This window comes from Amblyraja radiata, chromosome 24 (genome assembly GCF_010909765.2).
Source record: "Amblyraja radiata isolate CabotCenter1 chromosome 24, sAmbRad1.1.pri, whole genome shotgun sequence".
Lineage (NCBI taxonomy): Eukaryota > Metazoa > Chordata > Chondrichthyes > Rajiformes > Rajidae > Amblyraja > Amblyraja radiata.
Genome location: NC_045979.1, coordinates 32,880,974 through 32,908,941, shown reverse-complemented (window position 1 = coordinate 32,908,941; position 27,968 = coordinate 32,880,974). Strand labels below are relative to the sequence as shown.

General features: G+C 51.2%; 1 protein-coding gene across 1 annotated transcript in view; it reads left to right on the top strand.

Moving 5' to 3' along the window:
* Positions 1–18,316, top strand: part of sox13 (SRY-box transcription factor 13) — a 116,713-nt gene extending 98,397 nt beyond the window's left edge. Inside the window, exons 5-15 of the mRNA XM_033042867.1 lie at positions 668–840; positions 2,822–2,890; positions 5,248–5,365; positions 6,039–6,115; positions 6,954–7,107; positions 8,309–8,347; positions 11,030–11,142; positions 11,814–11,907; positions 13,153–13,317; positions 17,171–17,387; positions 17,893–18,316. Of these exons, the coding sequence (XP_032898758.1) occupies positions 668–840; positions 2,822–2,890; positions 5,248–5,365; positions 6,039–6,115; positions 6,954–7,107; positions 8,309–8,347; positions 11,030–11,142; positions 11,814–11,907; positions 13,153–13,317; positions 17,171–17,387; positions 17,893–18,196 (1,523 nt within the window). The 3' untranslated portion in view covers positions 18,197–18,316. The remainder of the gene's footprint in view (positions 1–667; positions 841–2,821; positions 2,891–5,247; positions 5,366–6,038; positions 6,116–6,953; positions 7,108–8,308; positions 8,348–11,029; positions 11,143–11,813; positions 11,908–13,152; positions 13,318–17,170; positions 17,388–17,892) is intronic.
* Positions 18,317–27,968: the final 9,652 nt, after the last annotated feature.

Below are 27,968 nucleotides of genomic sequence, written 5' to 3'. Positions count from 1 at the left end.
CTGAGCTAAACAGACACTTGTTAAAGCATAGGAAGGAACTGCAGGTGCTGGTTTACATTGAAGATAGACACAAAATGCTGGAGTAACTCAGCAGGTCAGGCAGCATCCCTGGAGAAAAGGAATAGGTGACGTTTCTGGGCGAGACCCTTCCTCAGACACTTAAAAGTCTTTATCTGAGGAATATATTGCAATAAATCAGGGGTGCTGAATGAAATTAACAGTTTTATTGTAAAAATGTCCATATTTGAAGGCTCAATAGATAATAGGTGCAGAAGTAGGCCATTCGGCCCTTCGATGTGATCATGGCTCCAAGTCTGAATGAACCAACGTCCTGGGCAGGTTTGGAACGGTATAAATTGGAGAGGGGTTGTGTGGGAAGGAACTGCAGATGCTGGTTTAATCCGAAGATAGACACAACAAGCTGGAGTGACTCAGCGGGACAGGCAGCATCTCTGGAGAGAAGGAATGGGTGACGTTTTGGGTCGAGACCCTTCGTCAGAGTCTGAGGCGTCACCCATTCCTTCTCTCCAGAGATGCTGCCCGTCCCGCCCGAGTTGCTCCGCCATTTTGTGCCTGATCTTGGAGAGAGGGGGTGTTGCCGGCCTACTGAGCCTTTACGATGAAGTTGAGGCGCTGGTGCGGTTAACTTAGTGCCTGGCTGTTTCAGGGACAGCAGAGAGTCTGGCGGAGAAGGAGCTGCAGCTGCTGTTGATGATAAACCAGCTGTCCAGCCTCCGGGAGCAGCTCCTCACAGCACACGCGGAGCAGAAGAACATGGCGGCCATGTTGTTTGAGAAGCAGCAGCAACAGATGGAGCTGGCCAGGCAGCAGCAAGAGCAGGTAAGCTGCTCCTATTAGTTTGTTGTCATGTGTAGCGAGGTAGAGTGAAAAGCTTTCGTTGCGTGCTAACCAACCAGCGGAAAGACTATGCATGATTACAATCGAGCCAATTCGCAGCGTACAGATACATGATAAAGGAATAACGTTTGGAGCCAGTGACTGCTGGTAGAGGTACCTTCTCGCAGCGCCAGAGACCCGGGTTCGATCCTGACCTCGGGTGCTGTCTGTACCTAAGGGCAGCACGGTGGCGCAGCGGTAGAGTTGCTGCCTTACAGCCCTTACGACGTCGGAGACCCGGGTTCGATCCCGACTACGGGTGCTGTCTGTATGGAGTTTGTACGTTCTCCTCGTGAGTTTTCTCCGAGATCTTCGGTCTCCTCCCAAACTCCAAAGACGTGCAGGTTTGTAGGTTAATTGGGTTGGTATAAATGTAAATTGTCCCTCGTGTGTGTGTAGGATAGCGTTAGTGTGCGGGGATCGCTGGTCGGCGCGGACTCGGTGGGCCGAAGGGCCTGTTTCCGCGCTGTATCCTTGAAGCCTAAAGTCTTTAACTTGAAAGAGCCAAAAACATGGCATTTGGGAATTTGGGAACAGATTTGCGGGGAGGTGATGGGGGAGGACTGTTATTCCCAAGGGAACAGGGAGCTCGTTCACCAACGGCCTTCAAAGAATGATGACTCTTGTCTCTGCCGATTCTGCATATTCTGTAATCCACTATTGTGGGGAGACATAGATCAGCCACGATTGAATGGCGGACTAGACTCGATGGGCCGAATGGCCCAACTCTGCTCCTATCACTTATGAACGAGCATGGTCCACTCTCCCCTGCTGCACGTCCCAATGTGGTTCCACGGTGAGTTTTGAGGCTTCCCAAGTATCCCTCTCAAGAGAGTGGTGAATCTGCGGAAACCATTGCCACAAACAGCTGTGGATAGGGTTGCCAACTGTCCCGTATTAGCCGGGACATCCCGTATATTGGGCTAAATTGGTTTGTCCCGTACGGGACCGCCCTTGTCCCGTATTTGACCGCTACTACTCGGGTCGCAGGGACTGTCGGGTCGGAGTGCTGCGTCTGGCCCCGCCTCACCCGTCCCGATGTAGTGCAGCCCATGGAGTGCAGCAGCAGCAGCAGCAGCAGCAGCAGCACCTCGCCCGTGGCCCCGTCGGTCGGTCGGCAGCCCGGCCAGCTGTTCGACCTTCGGACCTTCGCTTACCGCCGACACCACCACCCCTCCTTCTCACGCCCGATCATGTGAGTTGGACAGGGCGCCGGACTTTGCGCGCGATGCCGCGCGGCCCCCGGGCCAAAACTCCTCAGCTGGCCCCCGCCGGCTGGGCTTTGTGAACAGTCCAGCACCCGGGGCCAACTCATCATTCACCCAGCCACGGCCGAGTCGGTCAACGAATTGCTGTCGGGAATTTGTCCCGTATTTTGACCTTTTGTCCCTTATTTGGGATGGTGCGGGTGTCAGGGGTTATGGGGGAGAAGGCAAGAGAATGGGGTTAGGAGGGAGAAATAGATCAGCCATGACTGAACGGTGGAGAAGACTTGATGGGCCAAACGGCCTAATTCTACTCCTATTGCTTATAATCTTATGAACTATATATCTTCCCCTTTGCTCTGTCTATTGTACTTGAATGTATTTATGTGTAGAATTATGAATGAATGAATGAATGAATACGTTTATTGGCCAAGTATATTCACAAGGAATTTGCCTTGGTGCTCCGCCCGCAAGTGACATCATGACACATAGTGACACATTAAGAATGACACATAAAACTATAAACATTAATAATAAAACATTATCGTTTAAACGTGTGAATGAAATGAAATGCCAGAACAAAAGGAGTTGTTATTGAGTAGAGCCACTGCTCGTGGAACCAAGCTTTTCACTGTACCTCTGCTCCTGGAACTCGTGGACTCGTCCCGCGCACTGTTTTGCGGCTGGCAATTAACGCAGGTGTTCTGTTCTGCCGGCAGATAGCCAGACAACAGCAGCAACTCATTCAACAGCAACACAAAATCAATCTCCTGCAGCAGCAGATTCAGGTACGAGGCCCAGCGTTTGTCACATTTGTCGATCGCCGCGTGTACCGAGCGGCTTTTTGCGCGCGCTAACCAGCCCAGCGGAAAGACAATACGCGATTACAATCGAGCCATTTGCGGTGTAAGGATACAGGGTGAGGGAGGAACATTGCATGGAAGGGCAAGCCAGTAATGAGGTAGATGGTATATATCAGCTCTCTGGTCGGGGTAGGATGGTTCAGTTGCCTGATAACCATCTGGGAAGAAACTGTCCCTGAATCTGGAGGCAGATAAAAATGCTGGAGGAACTCAGCGGGTGAGGCAGCATCTATGGAGCGAAGGAATTGGTGACGTTTCAAAGTTTGATCAAGGATAGTCCGAGGGTCACCAATGAGGTAGATAGTAGTTCAGGACCGCTCCCTGGTTGTGGTAGGTTGGTTCAGTTGCCTGACAACCAGCTGGGAGGAAACTCTCCCTGAATCTGGAGGTTTGTGCGTTTTCACACTTCTGTACTTCTTGCCCGATGGGAGAGGGGAGAAGAGGGAGTGGCCGGGGTGCGGCTCTTCTTTGATGATGCTGCTGGCCTTGCCGAGGCAGCGTGAGGTGTAGATGGAGCCAATGGAGGGGAGTGTGTAGGAGGGCACTGCAGATGCTGGTTCAAACCGAAGATAGACACACAAAATGCTGGAGTAACTCAGCGGGACAGGCAGCATCTCTGGAGAGAAGGAATGGGTGATGTTTCGAGTCGAGACCCTTCTTCAGACTGAGAGTCACCACACCGTGACTGCGTGACTGTCCCAAATCCAGGAGCAGAGGACATCGGCTTAATGTGAGGGGGGGGTAAGATTTATTAGGAACCTGAGGGAAATGTTTCTTTTTACACAAATGGTGGTGGGTTGTATGGAACAAGCTGCCGGAGGAAGTAGTTGAGGCAGGGACTATCATAACAGGCTAAGGGCCACACAGACAGGTACATGGATAGGACATCTCTGGATACTTTCAAGAGAGAGCTAGATAGGGCTCTTAAAGATAGCGGAGTCAGGGGATATGGGGAGAAGGGGTACTGATTGGGGATGATTAGCCATGATCACATTGAATGGCGGTGATGGCTCGAAGGGCTGAATGGCCTACTCCTCCTGCACCCTATTGTCTATTGACAGGTTTGGAGGGATATGGGCCAAACGCGGGCAGGTGGGACTAGTGTAGATGGGGCACGTTGGTCGGTGTGGGCAAGTTGGGACCAGTGTAGATGGGGCACGTTGGTCGGTGTGGGCAAGTTGGGACTAGTGTAGATGGGGCACGTTGGTCGGTGTGGGCAAGTTGGGACTAGTGTAGATGGGGCACGTTGGTCGGTGTGGGCAAGTTGGGACTAGTGTAGATGGGGCACATTGGTCGGTGTGGGCAAGTTGGGACTAGTGTAGATGGGGCACGTTGGTCGGTGTGGGCAAGTTGGGACTAGTGTAGATGGGGCACGTTGGTCGGTGTGGGCAAGTTGGGACTAGTGTAGATGGGGCACGTTGGTCGGTGCGGGCAAGTTGGGCCGAAGGGCCAGTTTTCCTGCTGTTTGACTCGATGTCTCTTTGGAGTCAGGAGTTTGACTTAAAGGGCGGGATCATGCGTAAACATAAATGATCTGGCATTGCCCGCGCTCGAGGGATGGAATTAATTGCTATGTTCACAGCAGGGTGTGTGTCTGTGAGAGGTGGTACAAATTTGGACTAAGGTTATGATTAATTATGATATAACACTTGGTCGCACCCAGATGATCACAATGATTGCGGGCGTTTGCAACGTAGAACTCTCGGCAGGAATCTCCTGTGGTATTTTATCCCTGCTGATAATTGTACGACTGTTGTCAAAGCTGGAAAGGGTACAGAGAAGATCTACGAGGATGTTGCCGGGACTCGAGGGGCCTGAGCTACAGGGAGAGGTTGAGTAGGCTGGGACTATTCCCTGGAGCGCAGGAGGATGAGGGGTGATCTTATAGAGGTGTACAAAATCATGAGGGGAATAGATTGGGTAGATGCACAGAGTCTCTTGCCCAGCGTAGGGTGAATCGAGGACCAGAGGACATAGGTTCAAGGTGAAGGGGAAAAGATTTAATAGGAATCTGAGGGGTAACTTGTTCACACAAAGGGTGGTGGGTGTATGGAACAAGCTGCCAGAGGAGGTAGTTGAGGCTGGGACTATCCCAACGTGTAAGAAACAGTTAGACAGGGACGTGGATAGGACAGAGGGATAGGGACCAAACGCAGGCAGGTGGGACTTGTGTAGCTGGGACAAGTTGGGCCGATGGGCCTGTTTCCACGCTGTATCACTCGATGACTGTCAGCGATGATATAATTGCAGCTTAATTAAACCTGGAATATCTTGTCTTTCAGCAAGTTAACATGCCCTTTGTGATGATCCCAGCCTTTCCGCACAGCCCACAGCCTCTCCCAGTCGGTGGGGACCCTCAGCTGGGCCTTTCAATACAGCCAGGACTTTCCTGTAAACCAGGTATGTAAACCTCGATAGACATCGATAGGCAGCATCTCTGGAGAGCAGCAACGGGTGATGTTTCATGTCGAGAGCCTCCTTCACTCCAATCTCCACCTTAAAAATACCCACTGACTTGGCCTCCGCAGCCGTCTGTGGCAATGAATCCCACAGATTCACCACCCTCTGACTGAAGAAATTCCTCCTCATCTCCTTTCGAAAGGTACGTCCTTTAATTCTGAGGCTGTGCCCTCTGGTCCTAGACTCTCCCACACGTGGAAACATCCTCTCCACATCCACTCTATCCAGGCCTTTCACTCTTTGGTAAGTTTCAATGAAACGCCACCCATTGCATCTGTCCAGAGATGCTGCCTGACCCGCTGAGTTACTCCAGCGTTTTGTGTCTTTCTTCGGTGTAAACCAGCATCTGCAGTTCCTTCCTACACATGCCCTTGGATGTTGGTTTGAAGAGATGTTGGTTTGAAGAGATCACTGGAGAGAAGGAATGGGTGACGTTTCGGGTCGAGACCCTTCCTCAGGATTCCTTTGGGCCGCAGCTTCTGCTTCCATGCTGGGCGGCTTTGTTGATCGAGCAACGATTGTCTGGGATCGCCACCACATGGTTATTTACACGTGTTTTGTTAACTGGAGTCTTTCCCCTCTTTGCTCCAAACCCCCCCCCCCCTCTACACAGGTGAATACACCCTCCAGTTGTTGCCAACTCCCACAGGAGCCAGGAGAACGTCGGGCCCCAGCCCTGCCCACTCCCAGGTCAGTCAGTCCACTGGCAACAGTGGGGGCCATGTCAGGGTTGTGAGCAGCTCGCCCTCCATTGTGAGGATTTGTAGACGCACGAGGTCTCTTGCCCAGAGTAAGGGAACTGAGAACCAGAGGAGCTGGGTTTGTGGGGGGGGGGGGGGGGGGGGGGGGGGGGGGGAGAGATTTCATTGGGATATGAGGGGCGATTCTTTTCAGCAAAGGGTGGTGAGTGCACGGAACGAGCTGCCGGAGGATGTAGATGAGGCTTTGAGAAACTGCTAGACAGGTACATGGATAGGACAGGTGTGGAGGGATATGGGCCAAACGCGGGGGGCAGGTGGGACTAGTGCAGATGGGGCATGTTGGTCGGTGCGGCAGGCTGTTCATCAGAATTTATTAGCTCAGGAGTGAAGGTTAGTAGTGTTCGGTTGCTGTAAAATGAGTATAGATAAAGTACCCAAGTTGGGCTGAAGGGCCTGTTTTCCTGCTGTTTGCCTCTCGGACTCTTTAAGGGCCTGTCCCACTTGTGTGTCATTTGCGTGTCACGCAGGTGGCGAGCGAAGATTTTGTACATCCCAAAATCCTGGGGCGCCGCGCGCAACCGCACGTCATGCGTGCAACATGCGTGCATCGTGACGCGCAAATGACACGCAAATGACACGCAAGTGGGACAGGCCCTTTGGAGTCACGAGTTTGACTTAACGGACAGATCAGGGGTGAACATAAATGGGCAAGTTGCATGGAAGGGGCTGGGAGGAGTCCATAGTCCAGGAGCAGTGGTGGGGGGAGGGGTGGTCTCTGCCACGGGTGAAATGGCTGACTGTTCCTCTTCAATCCCCCGCTCCGCCAGGAGGAGGCGTCGCAGCCATTGAACCTGACGGCCAAGACCAAGGGCGACATTTCCAAGTCACCGTCGCCACCACAGGCTAAACACAGGAGAGGCCCCTCGCCGGCCACCGCCGCAGAGTTACAGTCCAGCACGGCAGCGGCGTTGTTAACCCGAGGTAACGTACGCCGGGCTCCGTGGTTCTACAGTGGGGGCGGAGGTCGAACAGATCGACTCGTCTAAGTTGCGTGTGTTTAGGAAGGAACTGCAGATGCTGGTTTACACCGAAGATAGACACAAAAAGCTGGAGTAACTCAGCGGGGACGGGCAGCATCTCTGGAGAGAAGGAATAGGTGACGTTTCGGGTCGTGTCTGAAGAAGGGTCTCGACCCGAGACATCACCCATTCCTTCTGTCCAGAGATGCTGCCCGTCCCGCTGAGTTACTCCAGATCTGTTTACGGTTGTAGAAACATAGAAAATAGGTGCAGGAGGAGGCCATTCGGCCCTTCGAGCCAGCACCGCAGGTTGTGTGCAGTTTAGTTTAGAAATACAGCGTGGAAACAGGCCCTTCGGCCCACCGAGTCCACGCCGACTAGCGATCCCCGCGCACTAACACACACCAGGGGCAATTTACATTCGAACTGACAACTAAGCCGATTAAACTGCAAACCTGTACGCCTTTGGAGTGTGGGAGGAAGGCAAAGATCTCGGAGGTCTTTCAATCCAATCTGTCACCTGCACCAGAGTGACTCATCTACAGTAGTGTTTAGTTTAGTTTAGAGATACAGAGTAGGAACAGGCCCTTCGGCCCACTGACTCCACACCGACTAGTGCTCCCCGTACACTAGCAGCGATCCCTGTGCACTACACACACTTACAATCTTTACCAAAGCCAATGATCCTACAAACCTGTACGTCTTTGGTATGTGGGAGGAAAACCAGGGCCCCCAGAGAAAACCCACGCAGTTCACGGGGAGAACATGCTCTGCCTCTCACGGTCCTCGTTAGCCCGAGTCTCAATTCTCACACCACGTCTCTGGGCCTCCAACCGAAGTGGAGAGACTGGCTGAAGGTCTCCTGTGTGGGAAGGAACTGCAGGTGCTGGTTTTACACCGAAGAGAGACACAAAGTGCCGGAGTAACTCAGCGGGTCAGGCAGCATCTCTGGAGAAAATGGAACGGGTGACGTTTCTGGTCCGTGACCCATCTTCAGGTCTGGAACCCGAAACGTGGCCTTTTCCCCGTTCTCCGGAGATGCCGCCCGAGTTACACCGACGCTCCGGGCCGATGAAGTGGCCCCTGTATTGGGTTAGGTAGTTCTCGGATCTCCTTGCTCGGTAGGATACTAACTTTCCTTTTCAACTGCCTTTCTCTAATAGAAATGATAAGTAAAGAAGTTTTCTGGAGGAAACAATTGGGTCAGTAATCATTCATTTTTACGCTTTTAGCCTTGTGTGTCAAGCCAGTCCGGTCGTGCGGAGGCTTGTAGTTTTGTGATGTACTTGGGATGTAACGCACCACTTTAGGGATCGAGTCGGGGCCTCAGTCCGATCTCCCGCACTTCCTAGTAACGTTTACTCCAGTTTAGTTTTGTTTGTTTCATCCAGTTATTTTTCTATTTATTTATTTTATTTGTTGTCATTCGATAAAAATCATGAACGAAATTTGCACTCAGGTCCGAGCAGCGTAATAGTGCAGTTAAGACATCAATAAATTCTAACTTATATAGTCTGTTTAGTTTAGTTTAGAGATACAGCACGGAAACAGGCCCTTCGGCCCACCGAGTCCGTGCCGACCAGCGATCCCCCGCACACTAACACTATCCTACACTCACTAGGGATCATTCTTAGAACAAAGGGGAGGCCGTTTAAAACTGAGGTGAGAAAAAACGTTTTCACCCAGAGAGTTGTGAATTTGTGGAATTCCCTGCCACAGAGGGCAGTGGAGGCCAAATCACTGGATGGATTTAAGAGAGAGTTAGATAGAGCTCTAGGGGCTAGTGGAGTCAAGGGATATGGGGAGAAGGCAGGGATGGGTTATTGATAGGGGACGATCAGCCATGATCACAATGAATGGCGGTGCTGGCTCGAAGGGCCGAATGGCCTCCTCCTGCACCTATTTTCAATGTTTCTATGTTTAATTTACACTTATACCAAGCCAATTAGCCTACAAACCTGTCGGCCTTTGGAGTGCGGGAGGAATCCCGGAGAAAACCCACGCAGGTCACGGGATCCTCGGATCTCGGATCTATCTAACGTGCAAGCTCCACACAGACAGCGCCCGTGGTCAGGATCGAACCCGCGGGTCTCTGGCGCCGTGAAGCAGCAGCTCTACCCGCCGCGTCCCCATTGTGACCCCAGAGCCAGATCGCTTCCCACTGGAGCAGCGGAAAAGGGGCAATAGGGTCGGAACCATCGGGAATGTGGGGAGGAAAGGGTTTAGATGAAGCTGGGTCACAGGGAGGTTGATGGTTCTGATGCTGGAGGCGTTCGTTTGTTATCGGGTCGAGGACCAGGTCTGTCGTGGTGCGTGGTCGGTGGCAAACCAGTGGTCGCAGCGCCAGAGACCAGGGTTCGATCCTGACTACGGGCGCTTGTCTGTACAGAGTTTGTACGTTCTCCCCGCGGCCGTTTGGTCTAAAATATGACACAGTCTCCGCACAGAACCTCAGACTCTTGGACACAGTGAAAATAAAGTTAGAATCCAAGCAACCACCTCTTCTCCTCGTCCCTTAATATCTCTGCTCTCCTGGATCCAAATCACCACCTCGTCTCGTCTTTAGTCAGTTTTGGTCTTTTTTGGTGAATCTGTGGAATTCTTTGCCACAGAGGGCTGTGGAGGCCGAGCCAGTGGATATTTGTAAGGCTGAGATAGATAGACTCATGATTAATACGGGTGTCAGGGGTTATGGGGAGAAGGCAGGAGAATGGGGTTAGGAGGGAGAGATAGATCAGCCGTGATTCAATGGCGGAGTAGACTTGATGGGCCGAATGGCCGAATTCTGCTCCTATCACCGACAGTGTGAACTTATGAACATCGCACGATAAGAGACAAGGAACAGAGGTGACATTTGCACGTCTCAAGATTCTACACATTCACAAAGTTTATGCTCATAAGATCATACGTCATGCGAGCAGAATTAGGCCATTCGGCCCATCTAGTCCACTACACCATTCAATCATGGCTGATCTATCTTTCCCTCTCAACCCCATTCTCCTGCTGTCTCCGAAGTTCTACGGCCTCAGCCTATGGAAGCGATTCCTTGCTTCACTCTCTAAAGCCTTTATTTCTTTGAAAGAAGTCTCCACACTCACTGCCCCAGCAATAGGAGAAATAATCCAATTCTCTCTCCCCCTCTCTCTCTCTCTCCCTCTCCCTCTCTCTTTCATCCTCTCTCTTCCTCTCTCTCTTCCCTCTCGTTCCCTCTCCCTTTCTCTATTCCTCTCCCTCTCTCTCTCCCTCTATCTCTCTCCTTCTCTCTCTCCCTCTCTCTCTCTCCCCCTCTCTCCCTCTCTCCTCTCTCTCTCTCTCCCTCTCTCTCCTCTCTCCTCTCTCCCTCTCTCTCCCTCTCTCCCTCTCCCCCTCTCCCCCCTCTCCCTCCTCTCCCCTCCTCCCCCTCTCGCCTCTCTCCTCCCGTCTCCCCCTCTCCCCCTCTCCCCCTCTCCCCCTCTCCCCCTCTCTCCCTCTTCCCCTCTCTCCTCTCTCCCTCTCTCCGTCTCTCTGCTCCTCTCTCCCCCTCTCCCCCCTCCTCTCCTCCCTCTTCCCCTCTCCCCCTCCTCTCCCTCTCTCTCTCTCTCCTCCTCTCTCCACTCTCTCCCTCTCTCCCTTCTCTCCCTCTCTCCCTCTCTCTGTGTGACATCATGGTTCTCCTGATCAGTAGTTGGGAATGGGGAACTGGGGAACAGCTGCAATTGAGCGTTGCTGTCCAAAGACACAGGGGTTGCGATCAGGGCCACGGACGATGATGACATGACCCCCTCCCTTGGCTGATGTTGACCTCCCATCTGGCTTCAGGTTCCATGGAGCTTGGTGCAAGATGCTGCAACGTGAGGCACCAGCTGTGGGCTCATGTGAGCTCCAACTTGCTTTGTTCCCCGCAGGCTACTCGCTGGAGCAGGACCCGGTCGGGAAGGCAACACAGAGCCCAAAGATCTTTCTCGGGAAGAGCCGGGCGATGGAAAGTCCGGCTCTGAGCAACGGCAGGAAGGAGAAGGTCAGTGCGGACCAGCGGAGGGGCTGTGTCGGACTCACACCTTTAGGCTCCAGAGATACAGCGCGGAAACTTTGGCCCTTCGGCCCATCGAGTCGTTCACCCCGTACACTAACGCTATCCTACACGCACTGGGGGACAATTTACAATTTCACCAAAGCCAATTAACCAACAAACCTTTTTTTTTTTAAAAAGCATTTGGTACATGGATACGAAGGGTTTACAGGGATACGGGCCAAACGCGGGCAGGTAGAACAAGTGTAGATGTGGTATGTGTAAGAAGCAACAGGAGATGTTGGTTTTACATTGAAGATAGACACAAAATTCTGGAGTAAATCTGCTTTAGGTTTAGAGAAACAGGCCCTTCGGCCCACCGGGTCCGTGCCGTACGCTTGCACGATCACCCCGTAACCCTTGCCCTATCCTACACACGCTGGGGGACAATTTACAATTTTTACCGAAACCGATTAACCTACAGACCTGTCTTTGGAGTGTGGGAGGGGAACCGGAGCTCCCGGAGTAAACCCACGAGGTCACGGGGAGAACGCGCAAACTCCGTACAGACAGCACCGGGTAGTCGGGATCGGGAAGCCGGGTCTGTGGCGCTGTGAGGCGGCAGCTCTAACGCCGCGCCATGCGGCACGTGTTGGCTCTAACCCTGCACTTCCTCGCAGGACCTGAGGGTAACGGATTCACCGCACACAAAGCAAGGCGAGGATGGCAGGGCGGCAAGTGGGAACGAAGACTTCATCGGCAACGACTCTGATGGTACGTGGCAGGATATCCCTTTGTCACAGAGTGGCGCAAACATGCCCTCTGTAACCTCGTCGAAACTTCATGGCCAGAGCGAATGTGGACAGAAGGTTTACACCCGTGGGAGAGTCTAGGACCAGAGGCCACAGCTTCAGAATAAAAGGACGTACCTTTAGAAAAGGGATGAGGAGGAATTTCTTTAATCAGAGGGTGGTGAATCTGTGGAAGTCATTGCCATAGAAGGCTGTGGAGGCCAAGTCAGTGGATATTTTTTTAAAGCAGAGATAAGATAGATTCTTGATTAGTACGGGTGTCAGGGGTTATGGGGAGAAGGCAGGAGAATGGGATTAGGAGGGAGAGATAGATCAGCCATGATTGAATGCTGGAGTAGACTTGATGGGCCGAATGGCCTAGTTTTACTCCTAAATTGTCTCTAGTGTGTAGGATAGTGTGTGGATTCAGCGAGTATAGTTTGGGTCCGGTTTTTTGTCTTTTCTCAAGTTTGTATTTGTCAGGGGTGGACACGAGATCCGACCGGCTCTCGGCAGCTGCACGCACACAGAACCGCGCCTCATCCGCGGCCAGGATCGAACCGGTGTCCGTCGGGGCACCGGCCCCCAGCCCACAGCCAGCAACGAGATGAAGGACAACCGTTGCCGAGACTTGTGACCCATGACCTGGGCGTGCGCAGTCGGAATACCGAACTCGCTTATTATATCTACAGTACCAAATAAATCAAAACAAAACATCTTGTATTCACTGGAGTTTAGAAGGATGAGGGGTTCTCTTATAGAAACATAAAATTATAAAAGGACTGGACAAGCTAGATGCAGGAAAAATGTTCCCAATGTTGGGCGAGTCCAGAACCAGGGGCCGCAGTCTTAGAATAAAGGGGAGGCCATTTAAGACTGAGGTGAGAAAAAACTTTTTCACCCATAGAGTTGTGAATTTGTGGAATTCCCTGCCACAGAGGGCAGTGGAGGCCAAGTCACTGGATGGATTTAAGAGAGAGTTAGATAGAGCTCTAGGGGCTGGTGGAGTCAAGGGATATGGGGAGAAGGCAGGTATTGATACGGGACGATCAGCCATGATCACAATGAATGGTGGTGCTGGCTCGAAGGGCCGAATGGCCTCCTCCTGCACCTATTTTCTATGTTTCTAAAATCCACCACCACCACAAGACAATGTCATAACAAATATACTACAGAAACGACCACATCCTCGCATTCCAACCCTGTTGCTTTTGTCGTTTTACCTCAGGAAACTTGGCGCTTCCCGGGACGAGGGCCTACGAGTCGAGAGGCGCCAATCACGAGCACATCAAGCGACCGATGAACGCCTTCATGGTCTGGGCCAAGGATGAGCGGAGGAAGATCCTGCAGACCTACCCTGACATGCACAACTCCAGCATCAGCAAGATACTGGGTGAGGAGCTCGGCTGGGTTTGGTCACGTCAACAGCCCGCGGTGAAGTTAGCCGGCGTAAACGCAAAAAAAAAACACCAGAGACCAGGGGCGGCACGGTGGCGCAGCGGGTAGAGTTGCTGCCCCGCAGACCCGGGTTCGATCTCGGCTACGGGCGCTGTCTGCGCGGAGTTTGCACGTTCTCCCCGTGACCTGCATGGGTTTTTTTTCCCCGGGTGCTCCGGTTTCCTCCCACACTCCACAGACGTGCCGGTGTGTGTGTAGGCTAAATGGCTTCGGTATAAGATTGTAAATTGTCCCGGGTATGTTGGGTAGAGTCCGGGAATAGCTGGCTGTCGTGGACCTAAAGGGCCTGTTTCCACTGTAAACTAAACTAAACCATTCTGTGGTAAAGTGCTGGAGTAACTCAGCGGGTCAGGCAGCATCCCTGGAAAACATAGACACAGAGTGCTGGAGTAACTCAGCGGGTCAGGCAGCATCTCTGGAGAACAGAGACACAGAGTGCTGGAGTAACTCAGCGGGTCAGGCAGCATCCCTGGAGAACAGAGACACAGAGTGCTGGATTAACTCAGCGGGTCAGGCAGCATCTTTGGAGAACATGGACACAGAGTGCTGGAGTAACTCGCTTGTACTCGCTAGAATTTAGAAGATTGAGGGGGGATCTTATAGAAACTTACAAAATTCTTAAGGGGTTGGACAGGCTAGATGCAGGAAGATTGTTCCCGATGTTGGGGAAGTCCAGGACAAGGGGTCACAGTTTAAGGATAAAGGGGAAATCTTTTAGGACCGAGATGAGAAAAACATTTTTCACACAGAGAGTGGTGAATCTGTGGAATTCTCTGCCACAGAAGGTAGTTGAGGCCAGTTCATTGGCTATATTTAAGAGGGAGTTAGATGTGGCCCTTGTAGCTAAAGGGATCAGGACGTATGGAGAGAAGGCAGGTACAGGATACTGAGTTGGATGATCAGCCGTGATCATATTGAATGGCGGTGCTGGCTCGAAGGGCCGAATGGCCTACTCCTGCACCTATTTTCTATGTTTCTATGTAACTCAGCAGGTCAGGCAGCATCTCTGGAGATCACAGTTTGGCCATGTTAGGGGTCCCCAATCCACAACGCCACCTCTCCGTGATCTCCAGAGATGCTGCCTGACCCGCTGAGCTACTCCAGCACTTTGTGTTTTTTGTTGTTGTTGTAAACCTGCACCCCTGCAGTTCCTTGTGTCGCTCCACTGTTCGGTGAATCCGTGGGTCACCTTTCTTGGCGTTATTCCTACCGTCTGGCCCAAAGCTATGCATTAAATTAGGGCGCAATGTCAGAGTGGGGTTAGGAGGGAGCGATGGATCAGCCATGACGGAGTAGACCTGATGGGCCGAACGGCCTAATTCTGCTATCCTATCCCTTATAACCTTATGAGCTCCGATCCCGGATTGAAATGAAACGTTCTGAAGTAGATTGATATCAGTTCCGCTTAGTGTATTGTCATGTTATCGAGGTACTGGAGCCTAATTTTCCTCCCTTGAGCATTCTCATTGTTCAATGCCATCAGACCAGTCCCTTGGCTATATCGGTCGACTTGAACACGTTTCATTTCAGCTGGGGAGTAGTTTCGAGAGAAAGCAATGGATTTCATTGAGAATATAATCTCCAGAAACACACACTCCAGTTTGGGAGCGAGACCCATTGTTAATTCTGGTTGCACACCAGGCCGTTTCCGTTGGGAATAATCTGGAGAATGTATACTGCCCTGCACTGGGAGTTATTCTGAAAGCCCCTGTCCCACGGTACGAGTTCATTCCAAGAGTTCTCCCCGAGTTTGCCCTGATTCGAACTCGGAGATTTACGGTAATGGCCGCTCGTCGGTACTCGGGGCTCTCGTGGACGTTTTTCAACGCGTTGAAAAAAATCTTCACGAGTCTTCCCGTGCTTACCTGCCGTTAGCGAGTCTTCCCGAGTACCTGCCGTGTAGCGTTACGAGCCACTAAGAGACGTCCCCCGAGCTCCGACGTACCCGCTACGTACATTCTCCGTGCTTACCACGAGTTTGATTTTTTTTTAAACTCGGGAGGGCTCTTGGAATGAACTCGTACAGTGGGACAGGGCTATGAACGCTGGGGTCCAAAGCGTTTGTGGTTGGTGAAAATCTGAAATAAAAATCAGAAAATGTCAAAAAATAATCGGCAGGTCAAACAGGGAGGACCAAACGCAACGTTTCAAAGATTTCATGAAAGGATAGACAAAAATGCTGGAAAAACTCAGCGGGTGAGGCAGCATTTATGGAGCGAAGGAAATAGGTGACGTTTCGGTTCCCGATGCTGCCTCACCCACTGAGTTTCTCCAGCATTTTTGTTCACCTTCGATTTTTCCCGCATTTGCAGTTCTTTCTTAAAGACCTCATGAAAGGATAGTCATCGAGTGATATAGTGTGGACACAAGCCCCCCGGTCCAACTCGCCCACACTGGCCAACATGTCCCAGCTACACTGGTCCCACCTGCCTCCGCATAAGTCCATATCCCTCCAAACCTGTCCTATCCATGTACCTGTCTAAATGCCTCTTAAACATTGCGATAGTCCCTGCCCCAACTACCTCCTCCGGCAGCTCGTTCCATGCACCCACCGCCCTTTGGTGTAAAATAGTTACTCCTCAGGGATTGATACCTGGGATGGCGGGACTGTCATATGAGGAAAGATTGAAAAGACTAGGCTTGTATTCACTGGAGTTTAGAAGGATGAGGGGGTATCTTATAGAAACATATTGGCCTCCTCCTGCACCTATTTTCTATGTTTCTATGCTTCTAATTCCATCTTTCCCCCCTCACCTTAAACCAATGTCCGCTGACTCTCAATTCGCCAACTCTGGGCAAAAGGCACTGTGCATTTTCCTGACCTATCACCTTAAACGTTGGGATCTAAATGTGGCCTCACCAACGTCTTATCCAACTGCAAGATCACCTCCCAACTTCCATTTTCTGTCTCTATAACTTCAGATAGCCCTTGCTTGCTCTCTTCATCCCCTCCCCCTTCCCAGTTCTCCCGCTATACTTAAAGCCCCTGTCCCACTGTACGAGTTCATTCAAGAGTTCTCCCGAGTTTGCCCTGATTCGAACTCCCGTCCCGCTGAGTTACTCCAGCTTTTTGTGTCTACATTCGGTGTAAACCGGCATCTGCAGTTCCTTCCTACAGTAAAGGCACCAGAGGTAGATTTAGCTCTTGGGGCTAAAGGGATATGGGGGGGAATCAGGAACGGGGTATTGATTTTGGATGATCAGCCATGATCATAATGAATGGTGGTGCTGGCTCAAAGGGCCAAAATACGTACCACTGCCCCTATTTTTCCATGTTTCTATTTATCGCGCTCGTGCACTGAAGGCAGTGCGTGTGTGCGTGCGTGCATGTGCGTGTGCGCTTGTGTGTGCGTGTGTGTGTGGGTATGTGTGTGCGCGTGTGTGGGTGTGTATGTGTGTGCGTGTGTGTGGGTGTGTGCGTGTGTATGTGTGCGTGCGTGTGTGTGTGGATGTGTGTGTGCGTGCGCATGTGAGTGTGTGTGCGTGCGTGCGCATGTGTGTGTGTGGGCGTGTGTGTGTGCGCGTGTGTGGGTGTGTATGTGTGTGCGCGTGTGTGCATGTGCGTGCGTGTATGTGTGTGTGTGTATGTGTGCGTGTATGTGTGTGTGCGTGCGTGCACATGTGTGTGTGTGGGTGTGTGTGTGAGCGTCTGCGTGTGTGCGCGTGCGTGCGCATGTGAGTGTGGGTGTGTGTGTGCGCGTGTGAGCGTGTGCGTGTCTGCGTGTGTGCGTGCGCGTGCGTTTGTGTGCGTGTGCTGACGGTTTGTGACTGTGTCCGTTGTCCATCAGGGTCCCGGTGGAAGTCGATGTCGAACGTGGAGAAGCAGCCGTACTACGAGGAGCAGGCCCGGCTGAGCCGCCAGCACCTGGAGAAGTACCCGGACTACAAGTACAAGCCGCGGCCCAAGCGCACCTGCATCGTGGACGGCAAGCGGCTCAGGGTGGGCGAGTACAAGGCGCTGATGAAGTACCGGCGCCAGGAGGTACAACAGTGCTACTCTGTCGGGTGAGTCGCCCCTACAGCCACGGTGGCACAACTGGTAGAGTCGCTGCCTTACCGCGCCGGAGACCCGGGTTCGATCCTGACCACGGGCGCTGCCTGTACGGAGTTTGTACGTTCTCCCCGTGGCCTGCGTGGGCTATCTCCGGGTGCCCCAGTTTCCTCCCGCACTCCAAAGACGTACAGGTTTGCAGGTTAATTGGCTTGGCATGATTTGTGAACTGTCCCCAACATGTGTAGGATAGTGTCAGTGTGCGGGGATCGCTGGTCGGCCCGGACTCCGCCTGCTTCCGCGCTGTATCTCTAAACTAAACTAGTGGAAGCATCCTCCCCACATCCACGCTACACAAGCCAATTAACCTAGACACCTGCACGTCTTTGGCATGTGGGAGGAAACCAGAACACCCGGAGGAAACCCACGCGGTTCACGGGGAGACCGTGGGCGGAGCATCGAGGCCTTTCACTGGTCATCTGTGTGATATTGATTGTCTCTCCCTCTCTCCCTCCGCAGCCAGCAAGAGCAAGTCCACCTGCACCCCACGGACATGCTGTATGGGGGTTCGCTGGCCATGGGCTCTGTGCCAGTGCAGCAGGCCGCGGCAGAGACGTTCCCACTCTGCAGCCCCGACCCCAGCATGCCCGTCATCCTCAACACCCGCAGCCTGCAGCACGAGATGCAGCAGCACGAGGCACCGCCGCATGGCAAGGAGCTGCGGCTGACGGACTCCAGCGCGGACATGTACGAGTATGTGGAAGAGGAGGATTCCGATGTGGAGTATCGCAGCGACGGTGACAACGTGGTCCTCACTGACTAACGTGTCTGCGTGTGTGTGTGTCTGTCTGTCTGTGTGTGTGTGTGTGTGTGTGTGTGTGTGTCTGTGTGTGTGTGTTTGTGGCTGTGTGGGGCTGTGTGTGACTGTCTGTCCATGTGTCTGCCTGTGTGTCTGTGTGTGTGTGGCTGTGAGTCTGTGTGCGTGAGTCTGTGCTTGAGTCTGTGTGTGCGTGTGCACCCGTGTGTGTGTGTGTGTGTCTCTGTCCCCATTACGAATCTGAACTTTTACAGTAAAGATAGACACACAAAGAGCTGGAGTAACTCAGCGGGTCAGGCAGCATCTGTGGAGAGAAGAAATGAGAGTGTCAATGCGGGTCAAGACCCCAAGAAGGCTCTGTCGAGGCAAAACGTGATCTATTCCCAAAGACCTCTCAAATACTGTGTTTACCGCGCGCGGTGCTTAGCGGTATGTTTACTGTGTGTGTGTGTGTGTGTGTGTGTGTGTGTGTGTGTGTGTGCGCGCGCATGTCTGTGTGTCTCTGTCTCTGAGTCTGTTTGTGTCTGGATCTGTGCCAGTCTGGGTGTGTGTGTGCGCGTGCGTTTGTGTCTACGTGTGTATGTGTGTCGGATCTGTGTGTGTGTCTAGGTCTGTGTGTTTGTGTGAGCCTGGTTCAGTTTGTGTGTGCATGTGTGTCAGCGTGCGTGTCTCTGTGTGTGTATCTGCGTCAGTATATGTGTGTGTGTGTGTGTGTGGGTCAGTGCGTGTGTCTGTGTGCTGAGTTACTCCAGCGCTTTGTGTATCGTCTGTGTGTGTGTCTCTGCGGTTTGCATGTGTGTGTGTGTGTCTGCATGCACACGTGTGTGCGTGTGTGTGTTTGTCTGCACGTCTGCGTGTACATGTGTGTGTGTCTGCGCGTCTCTACGTGTACATGTGTGTGCGTGTACACGTGTGTGTGTGTGTGCTCTCCTTGCCGCGGGGCAAGTTGTGTGCAGTTGTACAGACCAGCCAATGCAAGGCGTTGCAGATTCATGTCACACGGACGAAACTTGTAATACCTTTTTAAAATCAACTTTTTTTCCAGTGTTTTTAGTTTCTCCTGATTAAGGAGGGAGGTGAAATAGGAAGGCGGGTGAGAGACACTGTTCCCTTAGCTTGGAGTGAGGAGCTGGTTCAGAGTTGCTGTGTGTGGATGAGTGCATCAGGATATCTCTGTTACAGTTACGTCAAGCTTTAATTTAAGTGTACCTTTGCTACGACCTGGTCCACATTGGCCCAGAAGGTTGCATGTACGTAGATCGTACAGAACTCATTATCGTGTGTGCGGCACGACGGCATTTATTTTGTGTTTATGATGAGAATTGGAAAATAAAGAAAATTTGACAATGTGAATCTTCCTTGATTTCTACAGTGTAATATATGACCATGTTCCTGTTAACAAGAGAGGTGATCTCCCATTAGGGGTCATTTAAATTTATTAGTACTTTCAAAATAAAGTGGAAAATGACGACCATTTTGTTGCTGTTTGGTTTTATTTCACGGCCTCTTCGTTGCAAATAAAAACACGTTTTTGGTCTCAGGAATGAAACCGTCCAACGTTGGTGGTAGGTGTCGGTGCGGTGGGTTGAGCTGCTGCCTCGCAGCGCCAGAGACACGGGTTCGATCCCGACCACGGGCGCTGTCTGTATGGAGTCTGCACGTTCTCCCCGTGACCTGCGTGGGTTTTCTCCGCGTGCTCCGGTTTCCTCCCACACTCCACAAAGACGTGCGGGATTGTAGGTTGCCCCCCCTCACCCGCCCCCCCCCATCACCCCCCTCCCCCCCCCCCCCCCCCCCCCACACTAGTCTTCCTTTCACAGCCGCTCCCCACCAGCTCCCAGCAATGAGGGATAGACTTGGTGATCGTTCTTGATGTTGCTGTACTGAGGGATAGCCTTCGCTAACAACCTTCCAACTTTGGCTTCCGAGACACATGTGCATTTACGTGCCTTATTGCCGGGAAATACGGTATTTAAAAACATAGCACCACGAAATGTACTTACCACATCATTTGTACACAAGCTCCATTCTTCTCTCTCTGTTTCTTAAGATGTTCTTAAGATAATGGCAATCCACGTTTGAAAACCCCGCCAAGAAACTTGCACTGCGCATGCGTTGTATGTTGCTGTGCATACGCTGTATGTTGCTGTGCCTGTGCATACGCTGTATGTTGCTGCACATGCGCAGTACTGCAAAGGCAGAATTTCAGCTGCCTTCAGCCCCCTGGAAATTGACGGCTTGACGCAGCATCGATGGCACGTGGGGAACACAGACCTTCGCGAGTTACATGCACCACGGATGAAAGGCACGGAGAATTATCCCTACCTAATAGATCATCTCTTAGTTAAGTCACATTTATTTATATAGCACATTTAAAAAACAACTCTCGTTGGCCAAAGTGCTTTACATTTGTTATAAGAATAGTATAAACAAACAAACTATATACATATAGTCCTCGCTCAGAGGATGTCAAGAAAGGCTTGGGAGTACAGATGGGTTTTTAGTCTCGACTTAAAGATTGGCATTATTCTTAGATAGGCATTATTCTCCCATGCCTGTACTATTTATATTTAATAATTACCATTTTATAATTTTAGTCGGGGTCGGCAGTGCCAACCTTGCCCACCCTGATGGCACGTGCCTGATGTAGACTCTCTTCCCTTTCCCCCATCCACGGACACCACTCACGGCAGGTGAGGCAATGATTCACTTGTACTTCAGACTTCAGTCCCAGGCCCTTCGGTCCACCAAGTCCGTGCAGACCATCGATTACCCCGTACACCAGCACTATCTGGTGGGGAGATGGGACCGCAGAGATCGTAAGTGATAGGAGCAGAATGAGGCCATTCGGCCCATCAAGTCTACTGCGCCATACAATCATGTCTGATCTATCTCTCCCTCCTCCTATTCCCCATTCTCATGCCTTCTCCCCGTAACCTCTGACACTCAGTGTAAGAAGGAACTGCAGATGTTGGTTTAAACCGAAGATAGACACAAAAAGCTGGAGTAGCTCAGCGGGACGGGCAGCATCTCTGGAGAGAAGGAATGGGTGACGTTTCGGGTCGAGACCCTTCTTCTGCTGCGATCTTATTAAATTGTTGAGGATGCTTGAGGGCTGTGTGGACAAAAGTGCTGGAGAAACTCAGCGGGTGAGGCAGCATCTATGGAGCGAAGTAAATAGGCAACGTTTCGTGCCGAAACGTTGCCTATTTCCTTCACTCCATAGATGCTGCCTCACCTGCTGAGTTTCTCCAGCACTTTTGTCTACCTTCAATTTTCCAGCATCTGCAGTTCCTTCTTGAACGCTGTGTAACCGGCTCCTGGCTCCTAATTCATACGTTGTTGTGATCTCTTTACAGACCTGTCAGGGCTGTGGTGTAAATATTCTCTATTTGAGACTTTGGGCAGGAACTACACTATTCCAGCAAAGAGGTTTCAAGCTCACTAACGTTCCAGCAATGGTAACTGAGGCATTACTGCCCTCTGGTGTTGAACACCATCAACTACAGAGCACAGTGCAGTGCAAGAGTGTGTAGGGAGGAACTGCAGATGCTGCTTTATACCGAATGGAGACACAAGATGCTGGAGTAACTCAGCGGGTCAGACAGCATCTCTGGAGAAAATGGATAGGTGATCTATAGTGAGCCTGAGGAAGAGTCCCGACCCGAAACGTCACCTAATCCTTTTCTCCAGAGATGCTGCCTGGCCCGCTGAGTTACTCCAGCATGTTTGACTCTATCAAGAGCCAAGAGTGTTGAGTTGCCATGTAATGCCGAGATTATATTGTCCCTATTCTGTAAGATTGTGTTAGTGTAGAGGATGCTCGCTGGTCGGTACGGACTCAGTGGCCTGTTTCCGTGCTATATCTCTAACCTAAACTTAACTACAATTTGTACTTGCAAAATTCTTAAGGGGTTGGACAGGCTAGATGCAGGAAGATTGTTCCCGATGTTGGGGAAGTCCAGAACAAGGGGTCACAGTTTAAGGATAAGGGAGAAATCTTTTAGGACCGAGATGAGAAAAACATTTTTCACACAGTGAGTGGTGAATCTGTGGAATTCTCTGCCACGGAAGGTAGTTGAGGCCAGTTCATTGGCTATATTTAAGAGGGAGTTAGATGTGGCCCTTGTGGCTAAAGTGGCTATGGAGAGAAGGCGGGTACAGGATACTGAGTTGGATGATCAGCCAAGATCATATTGAATGGCGGTGCAGGCTCGTAGGGCCGAATGGCCTACTCCTGCACCTATTTTCTATGTTTCTATTAGGGGTATTGGCTACTGGGAGAGGTTGGGCAGACACGGATTGTTTTCTGGGGAACGGCGAAAGTTGAGGGGAGATGATAGAAGTGTATAAAATGATGAGAGGCAAAGATAGAGGCCTGGACAGAGTGGATGTGGAGAGGATGTTTCCACTAGTGGGAGAGTCTAGGACTAGAGGTCATAGCCTCGGAATTAAATGACGTTCTTTTAGGAAGGAGATGAGGAGAAATGTCTTCAGTGCCAGAGGGTGGTGAATCTGTGGAATTCTTTGCCACTGAATGCCTTGGAGGCCAAGTCAATGGATATGTGTAAGGCAGAGACAGATAGGTTATTGATTAGTACGGACGTCAGAGGTTATGGGGAGAAGGCAGGAGAATGGGGTCCGGAGGGAGAGATGGATCAGCCGTGATTGAATGGCGGAGACGACTTGATGGGCCGAATGGCCTCATTCTGCTCCTATCATGAAGATCTTATGATCTCATAACAAAGACAAGGGCCTGTCCCACTTACGTGATTTTTTTCGGCGATTTGCCAGCACCCGTCATAGTCGCAAGCGGGTGGCCGAAAATTTCCAGCATGTTGAAAATCCAGCGGCGACCAGAAAGAACATGTCGTGGGGATGACGCCTGTATGGTCGTGAATCGTCGCCCAAAAATCACATAAGTGGGACAGGCCCTTCAGAATCTGTTTGCCCAGGATGGAAAGATCTGATACTAGAGGGCATAGGTAGCTTTAAGGTGAGAGGGGAAAGTTTCAAGGAGATGTGCGGGGCAGCATTTTTTACACAGAGGGTGGTGAGTGCCTGGAACTGACAATAGACAATAGGTGCAGGCGTAGGCCATTCGGCCCTTTGGGCCATTCAATGCGATCAAGTCTGAATGTGCTGCTGGGGTGGTGGTGGTAGCAGCTATGATTGTGGCATCCATAAGAATTTTGAATATGCTTGAGGATATGGAGGGAATAGAGAAATATTGTTTCTGTACAGATACATAAGTGATAGTCTCGGCATCAAGTTCGGCACAGGCATTTTGGGCTGAAGGGCCTGTTCTTGTGCTGTACTGTTCTAGGTGCCGACAGCGTAACGATGAAACTCTTAAGGGCCTGTCCTACGAGCATGCGACCCCATGCGGCAAGCGTGACCTAAGCGGCCCCATGCGGCAAGCGCTACCTAATGTGGTCGCTTGAGCCGTACGGCCTCGCGGGGCCGGTCCCACTTCGATCGCCGGAGCCGTATGGAGTTGTGCGGCGCTCAGAGAAACTGACATCGCGCGGGGCTCCGAAAAACTGACCGTGTCCAAAAATTCCACGCGGCAACGGCCTGCCGGCCTGCAGCCGCCTCGAACTTCCCGCGGACTTCGCTCGCACTCCATGTCACCCGCTTCCGGTTAGGTCGCGCTTGCCGCATGGAGTCGCATGCTCGTGGGACAGGCCCATTACTTGCAGCAGCATAACTGGCCCGTACACCCATGGGCCTGTCCCACTTACGCGACTTTTTCGGCGACTGCCGGCACCCGTCATAGGTCGTTGCAGGTCACCGAACATTTTCAATTTTCTACGACCTACAACGACCTATGACGGATGCCGGCAGTCGTGGAAAATGTTGAAACTCCAGCGGCGACCAGAAAGACGCTACGACTCTTTGGGCGACTGAGGAGACGACTCACGACCGTACAGGCGACACCCTGGCAACATGTCGCGGGGTGAAGCCTGAATGGTCGTGAGTTGTCGCCCAAAGAGTCGTACCTTGTTCTGGTCGCCGCTGGATTTTCAACATGTTGAACATTTTCGGCGACCTATGACGGGTGCCGGCAGTTGCCGAGAAAGTCGTGTAAGTGGGACCGGCCCAACACAACACTACCAGATAACCCCAACAAACAAAAATAAAATCCCGGGTGGCGGGACTGACATATGATGAAAGAATGGGTCGACTGGGCTGGAATTTAGAAGGATGAGAGGGCATCTTATCGAAACATATAAAATTCTTAGAGGATTGGACAGACTAGATACAGGAAAAATGTTCCCCATGTTGGGGGAGTCCAGAACCAGGGGTCACACAGTTCAAGAATAAGGTGTAGGCCATTTAGGACTGAGATGAGGAAAAACTTTTTCACCCAGAGAGTTGTGAATCTGTGGAATTCTCGGCCGCAGAAGGCAGTGGAGGCCAATTCACTGGATGTTTTCAAGCGAGAGTTAGATTTAACTCTTAGGGCTAACGGAGTCAAGGGATATGGGGGAAAAAGCAGGAATGGGGCACTGATTTTGGATGATCAGCCGTGATCATATTGAATGGTGGTGCTGGCTCGAAGGGCCGAATGGCCTACTCCTGCACCTATTTTTCTATGCTTCTACCTCCCTTCAATGGACAAAATGCTGGAGTAGCTCAGCGGGACAGGCAGCATCTCGGGAGAGAAGGAATGGGCGACGTTTCGGGTCGAGACCCTTCTTCAGACTTGTGGTGTTTTGTTGTTGAGCCACTGGCAAGATATTGCCCAGTTTCCCACACCATCAAATGCTGTTGCTTACACAGCAACTTGCCCAGGCTCACTGCCAGTCGGCACGGTGGCCCAGCTGGTAGAGCTGCTGCCTCACAGCGCCGTAGACCCGGGTTCGATCCTGACCTCGGGTGCTGTCTGCGTGGAGTTTGCATGTTCTCCCTGTGGACCGCGTGGGTTTCCTCCGGGTGCTCCGGTTTCCTCCCACATCCCAAAGACGTGCGTGTTTGTTGGTTAATTGGCCCTGTGTAAATTGCCTCTAGTGTGTAGGGAGTGGACGTAAAAGTTGGTCAACGTAGAACTAGTGTGAACAGGTGATCGATGGTCGGCATGGGCTAGGTGGGCCGAATGGCCTGTTGCCATGCTGCATCTTTACACTCTAGTGGACACTCTGGCATCTGTAAAATTGCCCCTTAAAGAGTGGATGAGGAAGTTCTGGTCACCCCATTACAAGAAGGATATGCAGGCTTTGGAAAGTGTGCAGAGGATGTTTACCAGAATGTCTCAGAAGGAACTGCAGATGCTGGTTTAAACCGAAGATAATAGACAATAGACAACAGGTGCAGGAGTAGGCCATTCGGCCCTTCGAGCCAGCACCGCCATTCAATGTGATCATGGCTGATCATCCCCAATCAGTACCCCGTTCCTGCCTTCTCCCCATATCCCCTGACTCCGCTATCTTTAAGAGCCCCATCTAGCTCTCTCTTGAAAGCATCCAGAGAACTGGCCTCCACCGCCCTCTGAGGCAGAGAATTCCACAGACTCACCACTCTCTGTGAGAAAAAGTGTTTCCTCGTCTCCGTTCTTTTTTTTCACTTGCATTTTTATTGATTTTTAAGAGATATCTACAAATCAGTGCAACACCATCTCCATAAATAAAACAAAGTAAGAAAAACAGCTATCAAAATAAAAAAAATAAGTAAATAGGGGGAAAAAAAATAAGTAAATAAATTTAAAAATTGGAATAAGACCGTGTGGTTCACTTACCAAATTAAAAAATGAAAAAACATTACATTGATTAGTTATCTGGAGATAATTCAATATTCAAACAAACATACCATCTCCGTTCTAAATGGCTTACTCCTTATTCTTAAAACTGTGTGGCCCCCTGGTTCTGGACTCCCCCAACATCGGGAGCATGTTTCCTGCCTCTAGTGTGTCCAAGCCCTTAACAAGATAGACACAAAAAGCTGGAGTAGCTCAGCGGCACGGGCAGCATCTCTGGAGAGAAGGAATGGGTGACGTTTCGGGTCGAGACCCTTCTTCAGACATGGTCTTATTAAATTGTCGAGGATGCTTGAGAGCTGTGTGGACAAAAGTGCTGGAGAAACTCAGCGGGTGAGGCAGCATCTATGGAGCGAAGGAAATAGGCAACGTTTCGAGCCGAAACGTTGCCTATTTCCTTCGCTCCATAGATGCTGCCTCACCTGCTGAGTTTCTCCAGCACTTTTGTCTACCTTCGATTTTCCAGCATCTGCAGTTCCTTCTTGAACGTTGTGTAACCGGCTCCTGGCTCCTAATTCATACGTTGTTGTGATCTCTTTACAGACCTGTCAGGGCTGTGGTGTAAATATTCTCTATTTGAGACTTTGGGCAGGAACTACACTATTCCAGCAAAGAGGTTTCAAGCTCACTAACGTTCCAGCGATGGTAACTGAGGCATTACTGCCCTCTGGTGTTGAACACCATCAACTACAGAGCACAGTGCAGTGCAAGAGTGTGTAGGGAGGAACTGCAGATGCTGCTTTATACCGAATGGAGACACAAGATGCTGGAGTAACTCAGCGGGTCAGACAGCATCTCTGGAGAAAATGGATCGGTGATCTATAGTGAGCCTGAGGAAGAGTCCCAACCCGAAACGTCACCTAATCCTTTTCTCCAGAGATGCTGCCTGGCCCGCTGAGTTACTCCAGCATGTTTGACTCTATCAACAGCCAAGAGTGTGGAGTTGCCATGTAATGCCGAGATTATATTGTCCCTAGTCCCTTATATGTAAATTGTCCCTAGTCTGTAAGATTGTGTTAATGTACAGGATGCTCGCTGGCCTGTTTCCGTGCTATATCTCTAACCTAAACTTAACTACAATTTGTACTTACAAAATCCTTAAGGGGTTGGACAGGCTAGATGCAGGAAGATTGTTCCCGATGTTGGGGAAGTCCAGAACAAGGGGTCACAGTTTAAGGATAAGGGAGAAATCTTTTAGGACCGAGATGAGAAAAACATTTTTCACACAGAGAGTGGTGAATCTGTGGAATTCTCTGCCACGGAAGGTAGTTGAGGCCACAGTTCATTGGCTATATTTAAGAGGGAGTTAGATGTGGCCCTTGTGGCTAAAGGGATCAGGGGGTATGGAGAGAAGGCAGGGATGGGATACTGAGTTGGATGATCAGCCATGATCATATTGAATGGCAGTGCAGGCTCGAAGGGCCGAATGGCCTACTCCTGCACCTATTGTCTATGTTTCTATGTTTCTATTAGGGGTATTGGCTACTGGGAGAGGTTGGGCAGACACGGATTGTTTTCTGGGGAACGGCAAAAGTTGAGGGGAGATGATAGAAGTGTATAAAATGATGAGAGGCAAAGATAGAGGCCTGGACAGAGTGGATGTGGAGAGGATGTTTCCACTAGTGGGAGAGTCTAGGACTAGAGGTCACAGCCTCGGAATTAAAGGACGTTCTTTTAGGAAGGAGATGAGGAGAAATGTCTTCAGTGCCAGAGGGTGGTGAATCTGTGGAATTCTTTGCCACTGAATGCCTTGGAGGCCAAGTCAATGGATATGTGTAAGGCAGAGACAGATAGGTTATTGATTAGTACGGGCATCAGAGGTTATGGGGAGAAGGCAGGAGAATGGGGTTCGGAGGGAGAGATGGACCAGCCGTGATTGAATGGCGGAGACGACTTGATGGGCCGAATGGCCTCATTCTGCTCCTATCATGAAGATCTTATGATCTCATAACAAAGACAAGGGCCTGTCCCACTCGCGTGATTTTTTTCGGCAATTTGCCAGCACCCGTCATAGTCGCAAGC